The 19,366-nt window shown below is 39.3% G+C and overlaps 2 protein-coding genes across 3 annotated transcripts in view; one reads left to right on the forward strand and one right to left on the reverse strand.

Moving 5' to 3' along the window:
- Positions 1 to 18,882, reverse strand: part of LOC139963700 (retinoic acid receptor RXR-alpha-B-like) — a 104,708-nt gene extending 85,826 nt beyond the window's left edge. Inside the window, exon 1 of one of the 2 annotated variants that reach the window (XM_071964775.1) lies at positions 18,861 to 18,882. The gene's annotated coding sequence lies outside the window, so the exon portion shown is untranslated. The remainder of the gene's footprint in view (positions 1 to 18,860) is intronic. The other variant, XM_071964768.1, reaches the window with a different exon arrangement.
- Positions 1 to 19,366, forward strand: part of LOC139963694 (major facilitator superfamily domain-containing protein 6-like) — a 41,899-nt gene that overhangs the window by 19,380 nt on the left and 3,153 nt on the right. The window contains exons 2-5 of the mRNA XM_071964745.1: positions 10,914 to 11,070; positions 14,133 to 14,283; positions 16,677 to 16,880; positions 17,465 to 17,700. Of these exons, the coding sequence (XP_071820846.1) occupies positions 10,914 to 11,070; positions 14,133 to 14,283; positions 16,677 to 16,880; positions 17,465 to 17,700 (748 nt within the window). The remainder of the gene's footprint in view (positions 1 to 10,913; positions 11,071 to 14,132; positions 14,284 to 16,676; positions 16,881 to 17,464; positions 17,701 to 19,366) is intronic.

Here is a 19,366-nt window from a genome sequence, read left to right on the forward strand (position 1 = left end):
TTATTTTGTATCCTCACAATACCTGTCTCGGTCTCATGTGCCGTGGACTCGGACATTGGACAGAGTCTCTGTGTCTTTATGTCTCAGTGTACTGTTATATTCGCTCTGGGAGGGCGAAATGTTTTCAATAAAAACAAGTGTACAGCTAAAACAAGAAAAAGACAATATATAGCAAGTTAGAAAAGTTGTTGGCACAATGTTGAGTTGAATGACTTGATAGGAAGCAATTCATACACACATAAACAAATATAATATTTTTTCAGCGATAATTCAAGCATAAATAAGCGAAGTACCATTTACGATCCTAAGAACACAGTCAGTGATACGTAAAACAAGAATTTCCTTGGCTTATGGTTAAACGTTAAAATATCAGGGAACTCCGTTTATCAACATGAAGTATGGATATAATAGAGTCATGCTTGAACGCGTTTTTTGCCAGGATTTAAAAATAACTAACGTCACCATAGCCTAAGTGATACTAATCTCGTAACCAATTCAGCAATAACCCCCCCCCCCCCACATTCGTACGCTATGGCAACCAACTTCCGGCTGATGTTGACTTGTAATCAATTGAACACAAAAAGTAAGATAAGCTATTAACACTCATGTTTTTCAAAATTCCTTGTCTGTTACTTCTTCTTATGCGGAGAACTCGACGCGTCTATAAACCATGCCTTTCCAATTCTTGCATAACTTAATTTTTACAGTAGCCTGTAGAATTACACACTTACTACTGTATTGTAGCAGATTGCATATTGTATATTATTGTATATTATAAAATTGAAGCAGTCATAATTTGTAACCCCCCCCCCCCCGCTCCCCCCCCCCGACATCTACTGTCTCATAAGCATGTTAACACCTTCTCTCTATCCTGTAATATTGTACGTTCGAACAATAGTATCTTGGTTTGGTTTTGTAATGATAAGCAGAAAAGTGCTATTAGGGTAACTTTTCCGTAACAATGAACCTTAGTAAAAAGGGACATTGTATTCGAAATTTTGATAGCGACAGAAGCATCGTGCTATCGTATCGTCTTGGTACATCTTAATCACTTTCTTTTTTTGCGCAGTAAAAGTCTTTTTCGAGGTAATTTTGAGAGTGTATTATAGCCCTTCCACAGTTATGACCACTGACGGATCTTAAAGTACGTTTATATGCACAGACGTCGTTATAGTCCGTCGGTGGTTGAGAAAATAAAGCTAGAGTGCAAAAATGTGTGGGTAATACAGACATATGCTGCTATAAAAATGCCTCGCACCTACCAGGGGAAGCAAAACCAAAAAATTTATTCACCTCGCTGCTATAAAATCTATAAAATAACAAACTCATGTGATGGTATTTTTTTATATCAATGTTCAGCACCAGCACACCCTGTTGTAAGTTGCTATACTTTTACTGTTGTGCTATTATTGGACAATATCGATCTGTAATTCCTCAGTAGAAGCTTGCTATATACTACAACAACAAACATAATGGAAATATGCAAGGCTTATATATGCACGATTATTATGCTTAAAAATGCAATTGTGACCGCATATATCATAGGGAATAAGGGACACAAGTTGTGTATGGGAATGGATAGGAAACGACAAACTTTTATGCAAGTTTTCTTCTGTTTTATTGAGTTTAGACGAGACCTTCAGAAGGTTATTGATTTCAATTGCCCCGGAAGAGCTGAGAAATTATCCAGGAAATAATAATTCTAACCGATTTAAAAATATTGCACATGGTTATATATATTTATGCTGACATAGCGATAGATAGACCTATAGACTACATGCTGATAAATAGCCACATATCTGTAAAACAACGATATTGTTATACAACAAGTTGTTGATACTTTGATAACATATATATGCTATGTAGTTTTTTGATCAAATTGTGACATTCTTTGAGTTTTAAAGTGTTCATTGTGATCTAAGAAGAATAAGACATATCATACAGAAATTACCTAGAGTCGTAGTACGGTAGGATATGTTGATTAGAAACAAGTTGTGATCGATTCTTGGAGCAAACTCCAGGAATACTAGATTTTCTCTATTCTGAAGTCGGCAATATTAAATATTCTGAATTAGATATTCTCAGTGGTAATTTATATTGATTTGTGAGTAGATCATACACGTTCACTCTATAGTAAACAGCTACTGTAAACCACGAACTCAAACCGCAAGAAGCGGTTGTAAATTAGTTCTAAATACTTCTTCAGTGATGTTGAAACGGAAGTCCAACCTCTGCAAAATTTGTTATTTTTCATCGAGATCAATATTATGGGACGCCAATCGGCCAAATACTAACCCACTCAATACCTGCGATCTAACGAACTTTGTGTGTTAGTTTACTAATTACGCTTAATTCGTCCATCATTAAGGATAAGAATTCTGTTCTCGTCGTAAGATTCATTCCGAGGTTTGCGATCAGGAATAGGATAAAGGCAAGAACCTCTTGGATACTTGCATAGGCGTACGGGACCATTTCAGTTTGAGGGCAGAACTTTTTGTGCCCGAAAGTTCCTGTGACACTATCTAAGCGGAGCGCCACCATCGGTTGGCGCGGAGCGTACTAGAAAATTTTTGGTTTTACAAACCCCTCAGATGGCCGGAAACAGCCCTCCCCGAGTGTTCATTCTGGTTCCCTGGCCTCTTGCTAACAAGTTGAGGCACCTCAAGTTTTATGTAGAAAAATACACATTTTTAACCTGAGGAAAAGTGGGGGGCACGTGCCCCCTGTGTCCCCTGGTTCCGCCGCCCTTGGTCCAGGTATACAATTGACTAGTTAGAAAAAAAAAAATGATCGTGCAAAAAGCGTGGTAGCACAGATGAAGTGCGCTTACGGTGGTGTTACACGGAATATTCGGGCATCATGATGCTAAATAAAGAAAATCATGGAATTGTCGGGCAAAATTTGAAAAAGATTCGGGCAAGCTACTGCATATTTATATATATATATATATATATATATATATATATATATATATATATATATATATATATATATATTTCCAGAGGACAAAAAATTCGGGCAAAAGTCCTGAAAAATTCGGGCAGCCTAAGAGGAGGAAAAAAATATATATATATACAGGGTTATAGCCACTCCGGCCGGCGGCGGCCGGTGGTAACCGCCACTCACGCCTGCCGGCCGGCATTGGAAGTGAATAAACAGTCCACCGGCCGGCACAAAAAATAGTAAAATGCTTGTGAAATACAACAAAAGTAACAAATTTATCTTTCCCTTGCCGTAAAACATGATAATAACGTCACCTTTTTCTGTTATTTACCAATTGTAAATCTGAAAAGTAGCAAAAATCACCCTAAAGCGGGCCCCTGGACCCCCGGCCGTGAGATGCGAGAGCTTCGCTCGCTACGCTCGCTACGCAAATTTATTTAACCAGCACTCACAATCTCCTAGCTATAACCCTGTATATATATATTTTTTTTCTCCCCTTAGGCTGCCCGAATTTTTCAGGACTTTTGCCCGAATTTATTGTCCTCTGAAAATTTGGGGGGGGGGCAGTCTGCCCCCTGCTCCCCCGCCTCGTACGCCAATGGATACTTGGCAGAGTTTCTCGTGGAACCTTTCACCTCCCTCCGAGTACAATGTTTGCTTTGATATATGACCTATTCCAATGGTCTCTATACACAACATTGTCCCATTGTTTAATGATGTTTATTCTGGTTTAATATTCCACCCTCTTGATCTCTCATGCGATGTACCAGACCTTACTTAACATTAGTCCGTCCAATTCGTTGTAGATTTCGTTAGGTGGTCCAAGCGTAACGCGATCATGATAGCCCTAATAGCCCTAATAGATATCACCACAGACTTGATGACTGGATAAAGACAACCATTTTCATGTTGAGATATGAATTACAGCAATCTGTCAGGTTAGGTCGGACTCATTCAATTTCGTGATATCGAAAAACATGAGTTTAATATCAAAACAAGGCTTCAACTCACTAACCACAGCATTAAACATGATATCATGTCATCGGAGTGCTTTTATTGTATCACGTACTTCAACTTACAAGACCTGTCTGTAACGATTGTCGATGGCTGGCATGAAGCATGTAACAGATAGATTGAGATGACCGCTCCAATTTATCTAATGACAGATAGATGGGTTCTATCTCATGTAGATAAACACATGTTATGAGATACAATGTAGGCGTTCCAGCTGCGTAAAAAGTATATAACTGTTGCCAACATATATAAATGTACATCACATATGCTTATATATGCATATATGATTGGACAGTCGATGGTCGGGGAGTATTTTAAAAGTGTGTGATTGTGAAGTGTGATTTTAAAGGTGTAGCATTTTCTCAAAACTTTGAATTCTTATTTTGTAAGAATCGCTCCAATGCGTTTAACGGTATTCCTCTTGCATACATGCATATGTAGAGGTTATATACGGTACATAATGCGGAGTGCTCGTATAAAAATCTGCGATGCACCTATCTTATTGAATACGGACATCCGTGTTATGCTTTCACATATTAGAACATTGAAGTATCACCATCCCCGCCCCCCCCACCCATGCGCCCCCTCTCCCACACATGCGGTATATGCCTACACGAGATAAATGACGTCATATTTCCATCTCAGAAATGTTTCTTTTCCATGCATGGCAAAGAATGCATACTAACCTCTTGTGTAAGTAAACTGGCAGTATTTCAGTAGATTGCATACGATTCCCTCAAAGATCTTCTCAACGAAGAGTCGTTCCAGGTTTGCAAAGACCACTGAAATTATGTCTCGTCAATGAAGGCCCTTTGGGACATCAAAAGGGTTGAAGTTCATTTTGTTTGTGCCACGAACACTGCGTTAATCTGCTGTATAGTGTATGGCTTGACTGCGGGAGGTCTTTAAGACATCATCAGTTGCATAAAACGTTCAATAAGCAACAACAATGATTTAACAGCCAACAGCTGCATGTACCGTACGCGTATATTCAATAATAAGTGACTCCATGCAACTTCGTTATATATCATAATTCCCTCTCTCTGGAGATGTTGGCGTTTCCTGTTCAATTTATACACCATCCCATTTACAACTGAAAGTAGCGGTAAATGATACGAGTCCGGCCGCCAAAGTTAAATTCCGCACATTCAACCTTTGGTCCGAGTCCGACTGGTGGTTAATGTCGCTAGTCAAGAAAGCTTCCGCTTCTCATGAGATGTAATCTGTACTACCAGGGAGGGAAGGGGAGGGTAGGGATGGGTGGGGGTTTAGAAGAGGGGTTTCATGGTGGTATAAAATCCCACTGGGGTACCATGGACTGAGGACTGATATTACGTATTGGCTACAGGTGTACACTTGCTCGTCACATAACGTTTTTTGCCGATTGATCTACTTTGATAACTTTGCCCTTCTATTATACCGCCCTGTACTAGGTTTTAAAGGTGGGTGATGGTTTCATTATATAGAAAGTTAGATTACTTCTAGGTATTCAAGTGACTTGAAGTTCATGTATTTACTGATATTGGTTTCGTGCAACCGTTCAGATACTCTGATTACACGGCGACAGCCAGTAGCATCGCTGAATGGAGGTATGACGTAACATAGCAGTACTGCTATAAAACATTTCACTTACGCGGAAAGAACACAGGGCGCACTAATTGTCAAAGGAATGAGTATGACTGTTAAGAGTATATACTCCGATTGTTGCAATTGGGTAGGTGATCAGGGTTCTAGGTGTCCCCCTTCAAACCCCCCTCCCCCACACACCCACACTTACCACTAAAAACTGTTTTGATGGGTATAGGTAGGACTAAACTGCTTCCTATGGTACAAACATATTTTTAAAACTTGGGGGGGGGGGGGGTTCGTATGGTCATTATTTCTTCATTTACATGAGTAGATAAAAGAAAAATCGGAAACAACTACACGAACACACAGAGAACTAATGTTATAATTATATATTGGCGTCATGTTATTTATGTTTCTAACTATGTATAGTACTAAGGCGCTGTTATAACAACATCCTCAGAGCCTTATATAGAGAGAGTTGCGACAACTCGGGTCCCGGAATTTTCGATCACGTGACATCATGGCACCATTTTGGGGCCAACTAATTCTGGCCGTATGATCGACAACAACGTACGCTCGAGCAGTCAACATCTGCGCTGCCATCACAAAATGCCTGGCTGTTCAGCGTGGGGCTGTTCAAATCGACCCGAAAACGGTTCAAAACTTTTCAGATTCCCAACAAACTTAGATAGGAGGAAAACATGGGAGGCAAAAGTAAACAGGCTTCACTGGAAGGCGAACTCCAATCACAAACTTTGTGATGTGAGTACTTCACCTAGGCCTAGTACAATGAACTAAGATTCGTAACACTAGGCCTAGCCTAGTCCATAACCACAGGGATGTAAATCTTCCGTATTTTTACGGAAATGCGGTTTTTTTTTTAATTCCAATAAAGTTCCACAAAATTGTACAAATATCAAATACACAACGCGGCAAAAATGCCTGGCCCGTTGCAACAAGCTAACTTCAATTTTCACTCATCGATCAACCAAAATACCATTTCCTGTTACACATCGCATTGCACTGTACAACATTGTGTGTGCCATGTGAACATCGTTGCGTACGTGCGAACTTCAAATCGCCATAGCTCATTTCTGTCGTTGAAAAACCTTGCCTAATTCAGGTAACTGCTGGTGCTCGACATAAGTTTCGGAAATAACGCTTGTGATATTTGTGAGCGGGTAAATCTACGGGATACGCATATGATAGTCGATATTCGTGATCGCTTTCAAATGTGAGACTGTTTTTTATTCCGGATTTCGCTGCGAACTATTCGTTACTTGGAGCTAGCCTAACATAACGATAGTGTGTAAGTAGTCAGAACTAGGGGTATGATGTGTTAGAGCGCTAATACTTTTGAGCTAGCCTAACATAACGATAGTGCGTAAGTATTCAGAGCTAGGAGTAGGATGCGTTAGGACGACATTCCCCCGGTTTCTCCGAATAGTTTTCCGGGTTTTTTTTGGCTGCACTTACATCCCTGATAACCAGGACTGTGGGTTACACCACACAGTCCTTACAGCTATGTATGGTGCACTGTGCAGTGTACATACACGCATAGTTAACATCACAGAAAACAGAGCATAAACTTCAGGCATGAAAATGGTCTATTTTTAACAAGTTCTGATCAAGAAAGTTGCAATGTTGGGATGAGATTTTTTATCACCTGAATTATTCTGTTCAAAAAAAATCACTGCAAATTAAGTATTTTGGTGGATCAGAATTTGCTTTACCAGAGTTGACCACTTTTTGATGAAAATAATTTACTTTTATTTTGGCCTTCCATGTCCCATGTACTGTGGAATGCCCCATTTCAAAGCTGTTTAGTTTTATTTTGGTGTTATAATGTAAAACAGTTTTTAGTTTTGCTGCTATGCAGAAATTATTAGTTTACAAAATATAGTGTTGCATGAAAATCTTCATTTGTTTTACTTTAGTATTTGTCTGTTTACTCTTTGTCTGTTTAAATTGTATTTTTTACTGGACTTATGGGTTACACATCTTAAACGTGTTAAGGCATAAATGTGTAATGCCTGGTAGGAATTGTAGATATACTTCCACAATTTTGTCCGTATATACTGTAAATGCCCTTCCCTTGCCCTATTTCATTGCCCTATTTCCTGGCAGAGAGTTATATTAAACAGATATGCAGAGGATTGTGCAAATAACCACAATGTAATCATGATTGTAATCACGATTACATTACAATGTAATCGATTACTTCAACTTTAGGCTGTAATCGTAATCATACATTCTCAAGTTATCGTAATCGATTACATTCAGATGTAATCGCCCCAAGCCTGATGTGATTGGTCCATTTAGTTACCATAGCAACCAATTTTCAAAGACCTAGCTTCATGATTCTGTGCACCATGTCAGTACCAGTCACATGTCCAAATATCAACTTCATCAGCTATTGCTAGCTCAAGTTACAGTTAATCCCAATTTTGACCAATCATAGGCTTTGTTTGGTTACCATGGCAACAATGGAAGAATGTACATTATTCCGCAACTGTGCAATATGTGTTACAATATGATATATAACCAGTCATAATACAATTTTACCGTACCAGAATATCAACTGTTGAATTTGGACTTCCAAATGTGCCAACCTCATCCCCTTGAACTTGAGCGCAGCCAATCCCTCCCCCCCCCCCCCTCCCGTTCGACACTCGACGCCCTACTTACACAGCCTCGACGCCCAAAAGCACCACAACTTTATCAGGCCAAAAATAAAACCCAGAATCCTGCTCACACTTCTACAATGCCATCGAAAAATTCCCCTATCCACCTGAACGCCCATTCGCACACATACTGTATGTTGCCCATTTGGCCCCAAAATGGCGCCCAAATTTCAGTTGTCGCAACTCTCTCTATATAAGGCTCTGAACATCCTATGTTGGATGTAATCCGGGAGTGGTTCAACGAGTGGTCCTCCCAATGTCCACCCAAACTTATAACTTCAAATAACTCACATATTTATCACACTATAGTACCTAACCACGCAGCCAATGCATCCTATACGCCACGATTAATATCCCATTTTACCAGGTTAATAAACGATCTTATATATGTTAACACATAAACCACTCTGACTTTTGTCGTTTAGAGCTTCCCGTTTAAAGAGACGGTCTGCTTGGAGTAGACCGGGTCACGCGACCCTGGAGTGTTCTATTTCCCCCATTTATTTATGATAGCCTATGATATGATTTTATTTATGATATATGGCGTTGTCGCATTCATCATAACTGTTCATCCTTCCTCATTCAACCAGTGTCTGTAATATGATCATGTGCTGAGTACTGCTGTCACGTTAATACTTTGAATGTTATAGTTACAAACACTCTGCAAGTCAGGATATCAAGGAACATCATCATCGCCCATAAAAATCTAACCTAGAAATATTTCATTTAAATCACGTGACCTGACACTTTGGAGTTTTATCAGCACGTACGATCATTCAGTGTTGCATTACTTTATGTTTTGTGTTGTGTTATTGTATGTAACGTAGCACATTCTCAAAATTATGGCGTAACTATCCGATCCTAGGTCGTATAATTGTTATTGCAGACATTACCGTAAGGTTTACGCCAGGTCACGGCATCTGTAAGTGCTTCGACGACCTCACGTGTGTATGTGTATGCACGATGTATTTCGTTATAACAACACGTAATCACTGAAGCTTCACACTGTACAGAACGCAAACTTACGAGTACGTTTAAATATAGTAGTGGTAGTGTATGGTCCTGTTGATGTGATGTCAATCACTATGTTGTGAAGTCATATATATATATATATATATATATATATATATATATCTTACGTCCACACTGCCAGTATGACCATTGGTGTTTATGACCACGGTTGGTATGCTTGAGCAACCGTGGCGTTACCCGTAGGGGCTCAGTTAGGATATTTATATATACACACGATATATCTATTTGAAGTGTGATGTACATAATTATACGCAACCCTTGTACATATTACTTTGAAATTAGTCATCAACATTGAAGGTAGTTCAGTGGCTGATGACTTTCTCTTCGTGCCACTAGTGTAGAAGAAAGGGTGTGGGGGGGGGGGACAGAGAGGGCATGTAGAAAGCCAAGATGAAGGTTTTTACTTTCTTAGCCATTTTGGGTTAATCAAATTACGTGTGATTGTGCCCGATAGCTTAGCCAGAGTGACACAAATGGTACAACATAAACTGTAGCTTTTAACAAACTTACGGACAAGTGAAATGGCAACTCCCTGTACAAATGAAGTATATCTCAATCGTGCTTCACCTTCATTCATTGTTTACTGTGTGCATCGATTTGCTTGGAGCAATCATTGAAGATAAGCTCTTTCTCTTAAGTTGACAGAGTGCATGTAACCCAGTACCACGTGATTATGTCGTTGCTCTGCTGGTTAATAGCTAGCCTAACACTAAGCCTAACATTAACGTCATTAATCTGTGTACTTGCCTTGCTTTATTACGGATGCAATGAAGATTTTCAACCTTTACGGTATCTTGTGTTATTGTCTGGGGTGTTATAAAGTATTTACTTTTGCAGCCATTGCAATGATGACAGCTACTGCAAACATGGAAGATTTATCTTTTAAATTATAACGTTCCGGCTACAGTTGGTGGAGTTGCAACGAATGATTCATAATTGTGTTTCTTCCTAGCATCAGACCTTAGAGTATATCTTAAAATATTTCAATGTATGCGCAACACTTCTGTTTCCCTTTAAAACATAGTAATATATTAAATTATATTATAAAATCCCATATATGCTAATTATACGTGTGTAGTGACCATAAAGAAATTCGTCATTGTAGCCACAAGGGTACCGTATAGACAGCCAGTTGGGACAATTTCCTAATGATAATACCACTCTAAAATGTAGACCAATATCAGGCTTTCAAAGCACTCGTATTGTCTTCTTTCAGGGGTGGGTTAGGAGACGTAGGGAGAGGAGGGGACAATTTAAGTAATTCTGGAATTAGAAGAAACATCGAAAACAAAAATTGTAGAACCGGACTAAATCAACTATTTTTTTGTCAGGTAAAGATAAAACGGTACCAAAATTTTGTAGAGGTTTGATCAGTTCTGCCCCTTTTATATGTAAATAATTATAATGTAGGGAATTTCCATGGCGTTGAAATTTGCAGAATAGAACGGAATATATAATTACTTGGTAATCTAATTGCCATTTTGCTGCAAAAACATCCAAGACTTGCCAATCTCAGTTTGATCAACAAGCAATACGTTTGCTGAAATTGTTGTTAGGGAGGATCACCTATGCAATTAGTGTGTATGTCATGATGTATCAATGAGTCATGTCCGAATCCTTGTAACATTATGAATTTATTTTTCTCTTTTCCCTCTCATTTTGCCTCCTTAGTTCACTGGCTGTCGGTTCTATACTTTCTACAACTAACACAGAGGAAGTATTCTGTGGCGTCCCTCTAACCATCACCGACTATAGGATATCATTCTTGATGTTCGGAGCCGTGGCCATTCTAGCATTTATCTGTTCTTTCTGGATGGATTTTGGCAAGGTTATTCATCATTTTTGGTTCCTTGCTTTAGCAAAAGGAACCTATGCAGTCAGGTTGGCGTGTGTGTGTGTGTATGTATGTGTGCGTGTGCGTGTGTGTGTCTGTGACACTTACTTGGGTACGCTCTATCTCAATATGGGAATGTTGGATTGAGGCCAAACTTGGACTATAGATCCGCCATATGGAGAAGGTGTGCCCTATTGTTTCTGGTGCCCACAAAGGTCACCAAAGGTCAGTTATGGTCCAAAAACCGAAAATATTAAAACTGCAATAACTCCCAGTGCCAATGTGTGACAAGATTGATATTTTGGGACAAGTTGTGAACTGGTTAGGGGAGCATTTTCAAACTTAACGGTCATGTGATCCGAGGTCACCAAAGGTCAATTAATGATAAAAAACTAGTATTTTTGCGATAACTTGAGAACGAAATGTCCGTTAGGGTTGGGAGTTGCTTCAATGTTATTCAATTGTCGACCCGCATCTGGGTGACCCTTGACCTCAATTTGACCTCTGTGACCTTTACGTGGTTTTGGGGATTTTTACAGTTTTGATGCTATTTTCAGATGTCAAAGGTACCTTCTGATCATAAATGTCAATAGGTTGACCCCGTGTGACCTTTATGTGCGAAGTTATATGGGGTCAAAGTTTTTCGGTCAGAGTTAGGATGGTTGTACAGACTTGTCGTTTTGTTTTTTGGAATCAGGAGATTAAACTACATCTGAAACCAAGGTCAAAAGGTCAAAGGTCACATTAGAAAAAATGTGCTTATTTTGAGAGGAAACCAGCAAAAAAGGAAATGTTTGGTTTTGATGATAGATTTGGATATCAAAGGTACCTTCCGATCAAAAATGTCAATTGGTTGACACCCGTGTGACCTTCGTGTGCGAAGTTATACTAGGTCAAAGTTAATTTTCAGACATTTAATGCAACAACTCCCAGTTCCAAGGTGTGACATGGTTGATATTTTTGGACAAGTTGCAAATGGTATAGGGAAATATTTTCAAACTTAAACGGTCATGTGATCCGAGGTCACCAAAGGTCAATTAATGTTAAAAAACTAGTATTTTGGGGGCAGAAAATGGGCAAAGAAAAAATGTTTGAATTTGTATAGTTTGATGCTCTAATTTAGGTCTCATCAATCAAAAATGTCAATAAGTTGACCCAAGGTGACCTTTGTATGTTAAGTTATATGAGGTCAAAGTTAATTTTCAGACATTTAGTGTAATAACTCCCAGTGCCAAGGTGTTACACAGTTGATATTTTGAGACAAGTTGCAAATGGTATAGGGGAATATTTTCAAACTTAACGGTCATGTGATCCGAGGTCACCAAAGGTCAATTAATGATAAAAAAAACTAGTATTTTTGCGGTAACTTGAGAACAAATTGTCCGTTAGGGTTGGGAGTTGCTTCAATGTAATCCAATTGTCGACCCGCATCTGGGTGACCCTTGACCTCAATTTGACCTCTGGTGATCTTTTCGTGTTTTGTGGATTTTTACAGTTTCGATGCTATTTTCAGATGTTAAAGGTACCTTCTGATCATAAATGTCAATGGGTTGACCCCCATGTGACCTTCGTGTGCGAAGTTATATGAGGTCAAAGTTAATTTTCACACATTTAATGCAATAACTCCCAGTGCCAAGGTGTGACAAGGTTTATTTTTTTGGACAAGTTGCAAATGGTATAGGGGAATATTTTCAAACTGAACGGTCATGTGGTCCAACGTCACCAAAGGTCAGCTAATGTTAAAAAAGTAGTATTTTGGGGGGAGAAAATGGGCAAGAAAAAATGTTTGAATTTTTACAGTCATGCTCTATTTAGGTCTCACCGATCAAAAATGTCAATTGGTTGACCTTCGGGTGACCTTTGTGTGTGAAGTTATGTATACAAGTTCAAAGTTAATTTTATTTAATTTAATGCAATTAAATCTCAATGCCAAGGTGTGACATGGTTGATATTTTGGGACAAGTTGTGAACGGGGTGGTGGAACATTTTGAAACTTAAAGGTCATGTCATCTGAGGTCACCAATGTTATCATATCTGTTGACACGCTTGTAGGTCTCTTATATTTCTTACATTTTCGACGCCATATTTAGATCTCAAAAGTGCCTTTTGATCCAAAATCCGATCACATTTTGTGATCACAAAAGTGTTGGCTATAGTGTTGGTTACTTTATGGGAACATGTAGGACCACAATTACTTGGACTATTTGAGCCCAATCTTGCTTGATAATATTATGTGTATTGTCATATACCCCAAGCAAGGAACCACAGTGCCCTTGGGCTCTTGTTTTTCTTGGCGTCAGAACTGGAAGTTTGTTTACCTCCCCACTCTTTCAACCCCACGGGCCCAATGGATATAAATAAAAGACTGAAATTGATAAGGTGGGGGGGGGGGGTTCAAGGTTTTATTCCACATTATGCTCACATGTTAAAATAGCTTGAGTTATGTTTCAATCACACATTTTGCATATTATCTGTAGTTTATGAAAGTAATAATTTCATCCCCTTCTTTAAAAAATGCCGTCTGCTTCCAAAGAGCATGGCTGGTTCGTAGTATAAACCACTTGCGATTAATTAATAAAACACACATTCGCAGCATTTAGAAAAAGCATAGTTATATATGTGTGTATTTGATCGCGTAAAGAAGATACACCCTTGAAACGCAAGAAGCTGTTATACGTAGGAAATCAATTGTAACACTATGTTATGCAAGAACACATTCCTCGTAAAACCATCGCAAAGCGTCCAAAGCAGAAAGAGGGCGGCAAACCGAATTTGTTAAGTGCAGTTTTAAACATTTCTCGATGTTGCTACTTGTTTCAATTCATTTTGTTGACAAACAAATACATTTGAGAAGGATATGGTTCTGATGGTGGGGCAGTGCCACCGCACGTTGGGGAAATATTTGCATATATAAGTAAGGACACATTGTAGTAAATTCAAACTTTACACTGGGCGATAAGGCACATATTACACATATGGAAGTATAACTTCTATACCGTACCTGGCAATAAACTTCGACACAGCAATTGTTATTTTTTCCTGTCTTTACTTTGCAGGGTAATGGTCACAAATGGAACACCCAGTGGGTGGAATTGCGACGATTGTTCTGTAACCTCCACTACGCATCGATACTGTGGGTAGCATTCTTTGTTGGTATTTGTAACGGATGTACGTGGGGATTCCTACTCTGGCATTTACAGAACTTAGGTAAACAAGGATTAAGAAGCATTAATTTTTTTATATATTTATAATGGCATAATTACCGATTTGTTTCACTGACATTAAGAAAAGCCTACTGTGTGATTGGATGTAGGTATATTTGTCGTTATGGCCAATGATGTGGGTTCCAGTGTTGCGATGAATAATGCACTTTGATGACCTTAACATATATGACTGTTTCATTTCATGAATGCTATGTATGTTTGTTTCTATAGCTTTGCTTTGATACTTGAAGCCATAGGTACCACCGAAAATTACCTTAAATGGTATGCTGCATTGGCCCCAAATATGCTAGATATTCAAATATGGTCACCTTTGGTCAAAATTTGTAGACTGCTTTTATTACAACCTTTGAGGAAATTTACCACACTCGGACAAAATTCAGCCAACTTTCATGTTGCTTAAAAATGTCTGAGAACAATTTGGAGAGTAAAGACCTCCAAGAAAGTACTTTTTGAAAACTTCTAGAAATTATAGCGTGCTATAATTTGGGGCCTATACTGACTACCTTTAAACAAAAGGTAAATTATAAAGACTAACGACAGCGTTCGAACAACATCAGACTAGCTTACGATTGTTGAGCTCGAAGTGTTGGAATCAAATGAACGACTTACATTACTATAGAATGACTTTAATGAGATATACTGCGTCAGTTTGTCCACACATACGTGATAAGAAATTAAACACTTAGTATCAAAGCTAGCTAGTATTCTATTTGAGAAGTACTACACAGAGTTTGCTATCTTGTTAATGTTTAGTTCAACCTACTCTTTCCCTTTGTCTGATTATGTTCTAGAGATTTGCTTATTGCTATGATTCTCTTCACGCACCAAAATTAACAAAACCTAGGCACGCACTATAGTGGGGGTATATGTTTATATACACCGCCATGTCGTCGTCCAACTCTCAACATGAACATGGTTGGACTAGTTCAAAAGTTTTCTCTCCTGGATAAGAACTAGATGATGCATTACGAAGAGGAGGAGGGGAGGGGAGGGAGTCAGGGGGATGGGAGCGAGGGGAGGGAGGGAGGGGAGGGAGTCAGAGGTGAGGGAGTGGAGAGAAGGGGAGTCAAGGGAGGGAGGGGATGGAGGGGAGGGAGGGTTAGGCGAGACGCACTCGGGTAGCTGGATGGGCTGGACATATTATATTATTTGTGCCAAGTACGTGATTACATTTCCGTGACCATTTCAGAATTTCATTGGGAAAGTTCGAAAAACACCGTACGGGATTAATAAGGCTTGGGGTGACGTGGAAACTAATATAGAAAGAGAAATGCGGTTTCCATACAAATTTAATTTTCTCTTCTATGCAATGAATCATTTCATATGTATGGTCTGTAAAAATAAGTTTGTACAATTTTTCTGACCGTCTAAGGAACTTAAGTATTCAGTGTAGTAACCTGATCTGGTGGTAAATCTTAATCTATTCTCTGTGAATGTTTTGTCTCATTCGATGTATGAGTTATTGAGGCCATGGTTAGGAGATATTTATCGTAGGTTATCACGGTTTATATAAATTCACTGTTAATCCCTCAAGGTATGATAATCCCCTGCCATAACAAAGCTGTTTCACTTTAATCTGTTACTGTTCAAAATTGTGGAAAAATCCATGGAACAGACTGTACTGAGGTCGCAGCTTGTTTACAGATCACTTTCGGCCCAAAGATGTGTTTGTAATACCAAACGTTCCACAGACTCATGAATATTTATCTCTAGAGTCGGGCTCAAAGTGACGTCAGGAAATATGTAGAGATGACTAATGCCGCAGGAATACAATGTGGGTCGGGGGAAGGAAAGAGTGAAGGTGCGGGATGGGGTGGGGGAAGGAATATTACGTATTAAGAATGTGAACTACAACAACATGTAAAACGAGACCTTGATGAACAATAGATTTAAAAGACCATAATCTCCCAGATTGCAAAAGCTGTTGAACGAGCAATATCTCAAAGGGGAGTATTGGCGCCCTCTCTTACCGCCAAATGGACAGTATTTACCTTACCGAACGAGAAATGTTTAATTTGCACAGTAGGCCTATTTCGTTAACTTAATAGTCGCCATTTACCAACATTATCTAGTATGTCATACATGGTCATAAATGTTCGGAGTGTAAACATTTTTATTGTCCCCCCCCCCTCCCCTCCAATAAAAAAAAATCGTTAAAATCGTTCAGACATCTCTTTCCCATTAGATAGTAGTCTTGTAATAACGTCTGGCCATTCTTAACAAATACTGAAATTGTGACAATGACTTGTGAGGCATACGGATTAATTCTATGTAAGAAAATAACCGACTTTCTTGTCTCTCCATTTCACTTTTACAAATTTATGTCCCAAAAAGTAATAATTTCTCCTCATATTTTGATTACCTTGTTGTTTCCAGGCGCCTCACAGTTTCTGATTGGTCTACTGGAAGCTCTGCAAAGTTCATCCGAGTTGGTGGTTGGATTCTTCTGTCACTCTATATTACAGAGGCTAGGTCACGTGAATACCCTGTGCATCGGTTTATTATTGTACGCAATACGGTTTGCGTGTTACGCGCTGATAGGAAATCCTTATTGGATGATTCCAGTGGAGATAGCTCACGGTAAATGATAAGTATAAAATGATGGAAATGGTAAATGATTATAGTATAAATATACTGTAACATCTAGGACCTTACGGTGGGTATGCTTAAATTACATTCATATCTATAGGCAGTAATTAAATAAATTTGCATTAAAAATACTTTTCTACAGCATAATTAATGTAACATCGACGCAAAGACTACCATGTTTTGAGTAGGGGTGGATAGGTAATGGTTGATGGCTCTGGGGAGGGGGGGGGGGAGTTGGGGAGGGATGTCTCCCTCTGTAGTCATACAGTAAACCCTGGTTATTAATGCAACATATTGATATTAGATAGTATATTTCATACCTGAAAATGTATCAGAGAGCCGATTTGTTTCAAATGTTGACTGTAAATTGAAAACATCGGATTTGATTCCTTGGATGTGATTTTATTTATTTCATATACTGAATTCACCTTGTCTTACTTTGACATTGTCCAGTGTTAATTTATGCAGGATCTGCTTGGTAAGTTTGTAAAAGTTTTCGGAAAATAGTTACGCAAACTCATGCAAAGGCTTCTATTTACTGTTATCTCAATTAGATCTGTTTCATGTTTTCTCAGGCGTTTCATTTCTAATGACGTGGACCACGTTAGTTTCATGCCTTGCCACTGCTGTATCTAGCGAGGGCCTAGCAACCGCACAGGGCATTCTGGGGGCTTTCTACTTTGGCCTTGGCAACGGTGTGGGTTCTTTCTCTAGCGGCTTGCTGATTGATAAGTTCGGAGCGGTAACAACGTTCGCTTCCTTCGCTGTTGCTTCGGCCGTTACACTGGTCCTGTTCTTCTCCATACAGCAGGTAATTATGTGGAACCATTACGCAACTGATTCGGGTTATTGCGTAAATGAGAGCTAACGCATTATACATACGAGTTATACATACATAGATAGGTTAAATGAGTTATATATCTAAAGTAAATGCATGTACACATGTCAATACATGCCAGCAAAACACTCCAAGTATATATATTTTTTTATTTCAAGAAAACAAACTTATTTTCTAATTATTATATTGTGGTATAGAGGGGGCCCATCTGACAGGGGGATCGGGCTATTGCCCCTTCCCCCTGTAAATTCAGCACTGACCAGGGTTCCTGTCCAGATGTGGCCTACGAAAGATTTCAATCCGGCACGCTTACGCTAATAGACAATTATTTCATATTCAAGTGCGCCATCGATTTCTGTCCTCGCACGCACAGTTTATATATATATTGTTACAGTGACGATTCACAGAGGTTTAGTAGGCGACTCGTTAAATTGATATTCCGAGAGCTGATTTAGATGAGCAGTTGATTGTGCATGAACAGTGGCGTAGGAGTGGGGGGGGGGCTGAAGACTGATGGCCGGCCTGAGGGAGGGGTCTAAGGGGAGTCCCCCTCCCCTTTGGAGGTTTTTTGCATTTCCAGGTGGCCTCAGATGCAATTTGGTGCAATATAGCACACTTCAACCCACCCACTCCATTTTGTATAGAATTTTGCATTTTTACCTGGCCTTAGATTCAATTTGGTGCTCCAAATGAGATTTTTTTTCTCATTTGGAAATGAAAAGGGGTTTTCTGACTTGCGTAGCGGGGGGTGGAGTCAAACTTCCGCCCCTCCACATTTTTCACTGGGGGGCTGGCGCCCCCCCAGCCCCCCGGTCAGCCCCCCGGTTCCTACGCCCTTGTCAGCATGAGGCATACTGATATGTTTAAATAAGCAGGAGCGAATAGACGGATAGAGGGAATATCTTCCACTAGTTCGTTTAGTTAGCTCTATCGGTACCTCAACCCAAGAACGATACTCGTGTCGAAGTTAAAGACATAAAATTCACGGCATCACTCTGCATGAGAGATCATTCATCCAATCATGTTAACTTCTTTGTATGACGTCATTGTATACACACGTGACTCACTTTACTGTATATGCCATTTAGAAGGCCTGTTAGCAAAGCCCTTGATAAATTTAAATAATAACTAACCTTTATATGTCCTCCTCCCGTCCACGTGTACTCTGTCTGTATTTCATATTACATGTCTTCCTCATGATGACAGGTGACGTCACGTAATTATGACGGCAAAATAGTGGAACGTTCGATGTTTAGCACATGATAGAAAATGTATATGAGCTCCGTATCGAAAACCTAACACGGTACAAAGGGATACATGTGAAGAGAAAGTATTGAAAACAGCAGAGATATCAATGACTCGGCGACATCCTAATTGAGATGTGTTAGTGGCAAGGCCTACATCCCTGTTCAACGCTATAAACCATGCACTGTCCATCAATGTTGTTTTTCCTTTTTACAACGAGCAACCGTGCATGGGTTGTACAACCTGTTGGAAGGTTACATATATACTGAAAATTATACTCTTTACATGCGGGATTTACGGTGTTAGGTTAAGTCCTAGCGGAATTCCTTAAGTTGCATCAACCATTGTCATTTAAATGCAGTGTCTGTAACTTGCGCATTTAGGATATTTCAGT

The sequence above is a fragment of the Apostichopus japonicus genome, chromosome 22 (assembly GCF_037975245.1).
Source record: "Apostichopus japonicus isolate 1M-3 chromosome 22, ASM3797524v1, whole genome shotgun sequence".
Classification (NCBI taxonomy): Eukaryota; Metazoa; Echinodermata; class Holothuroidea; order Aspidochirotida; family Stichopodidae; genus Apostichopus; species Apostichopus japonicus.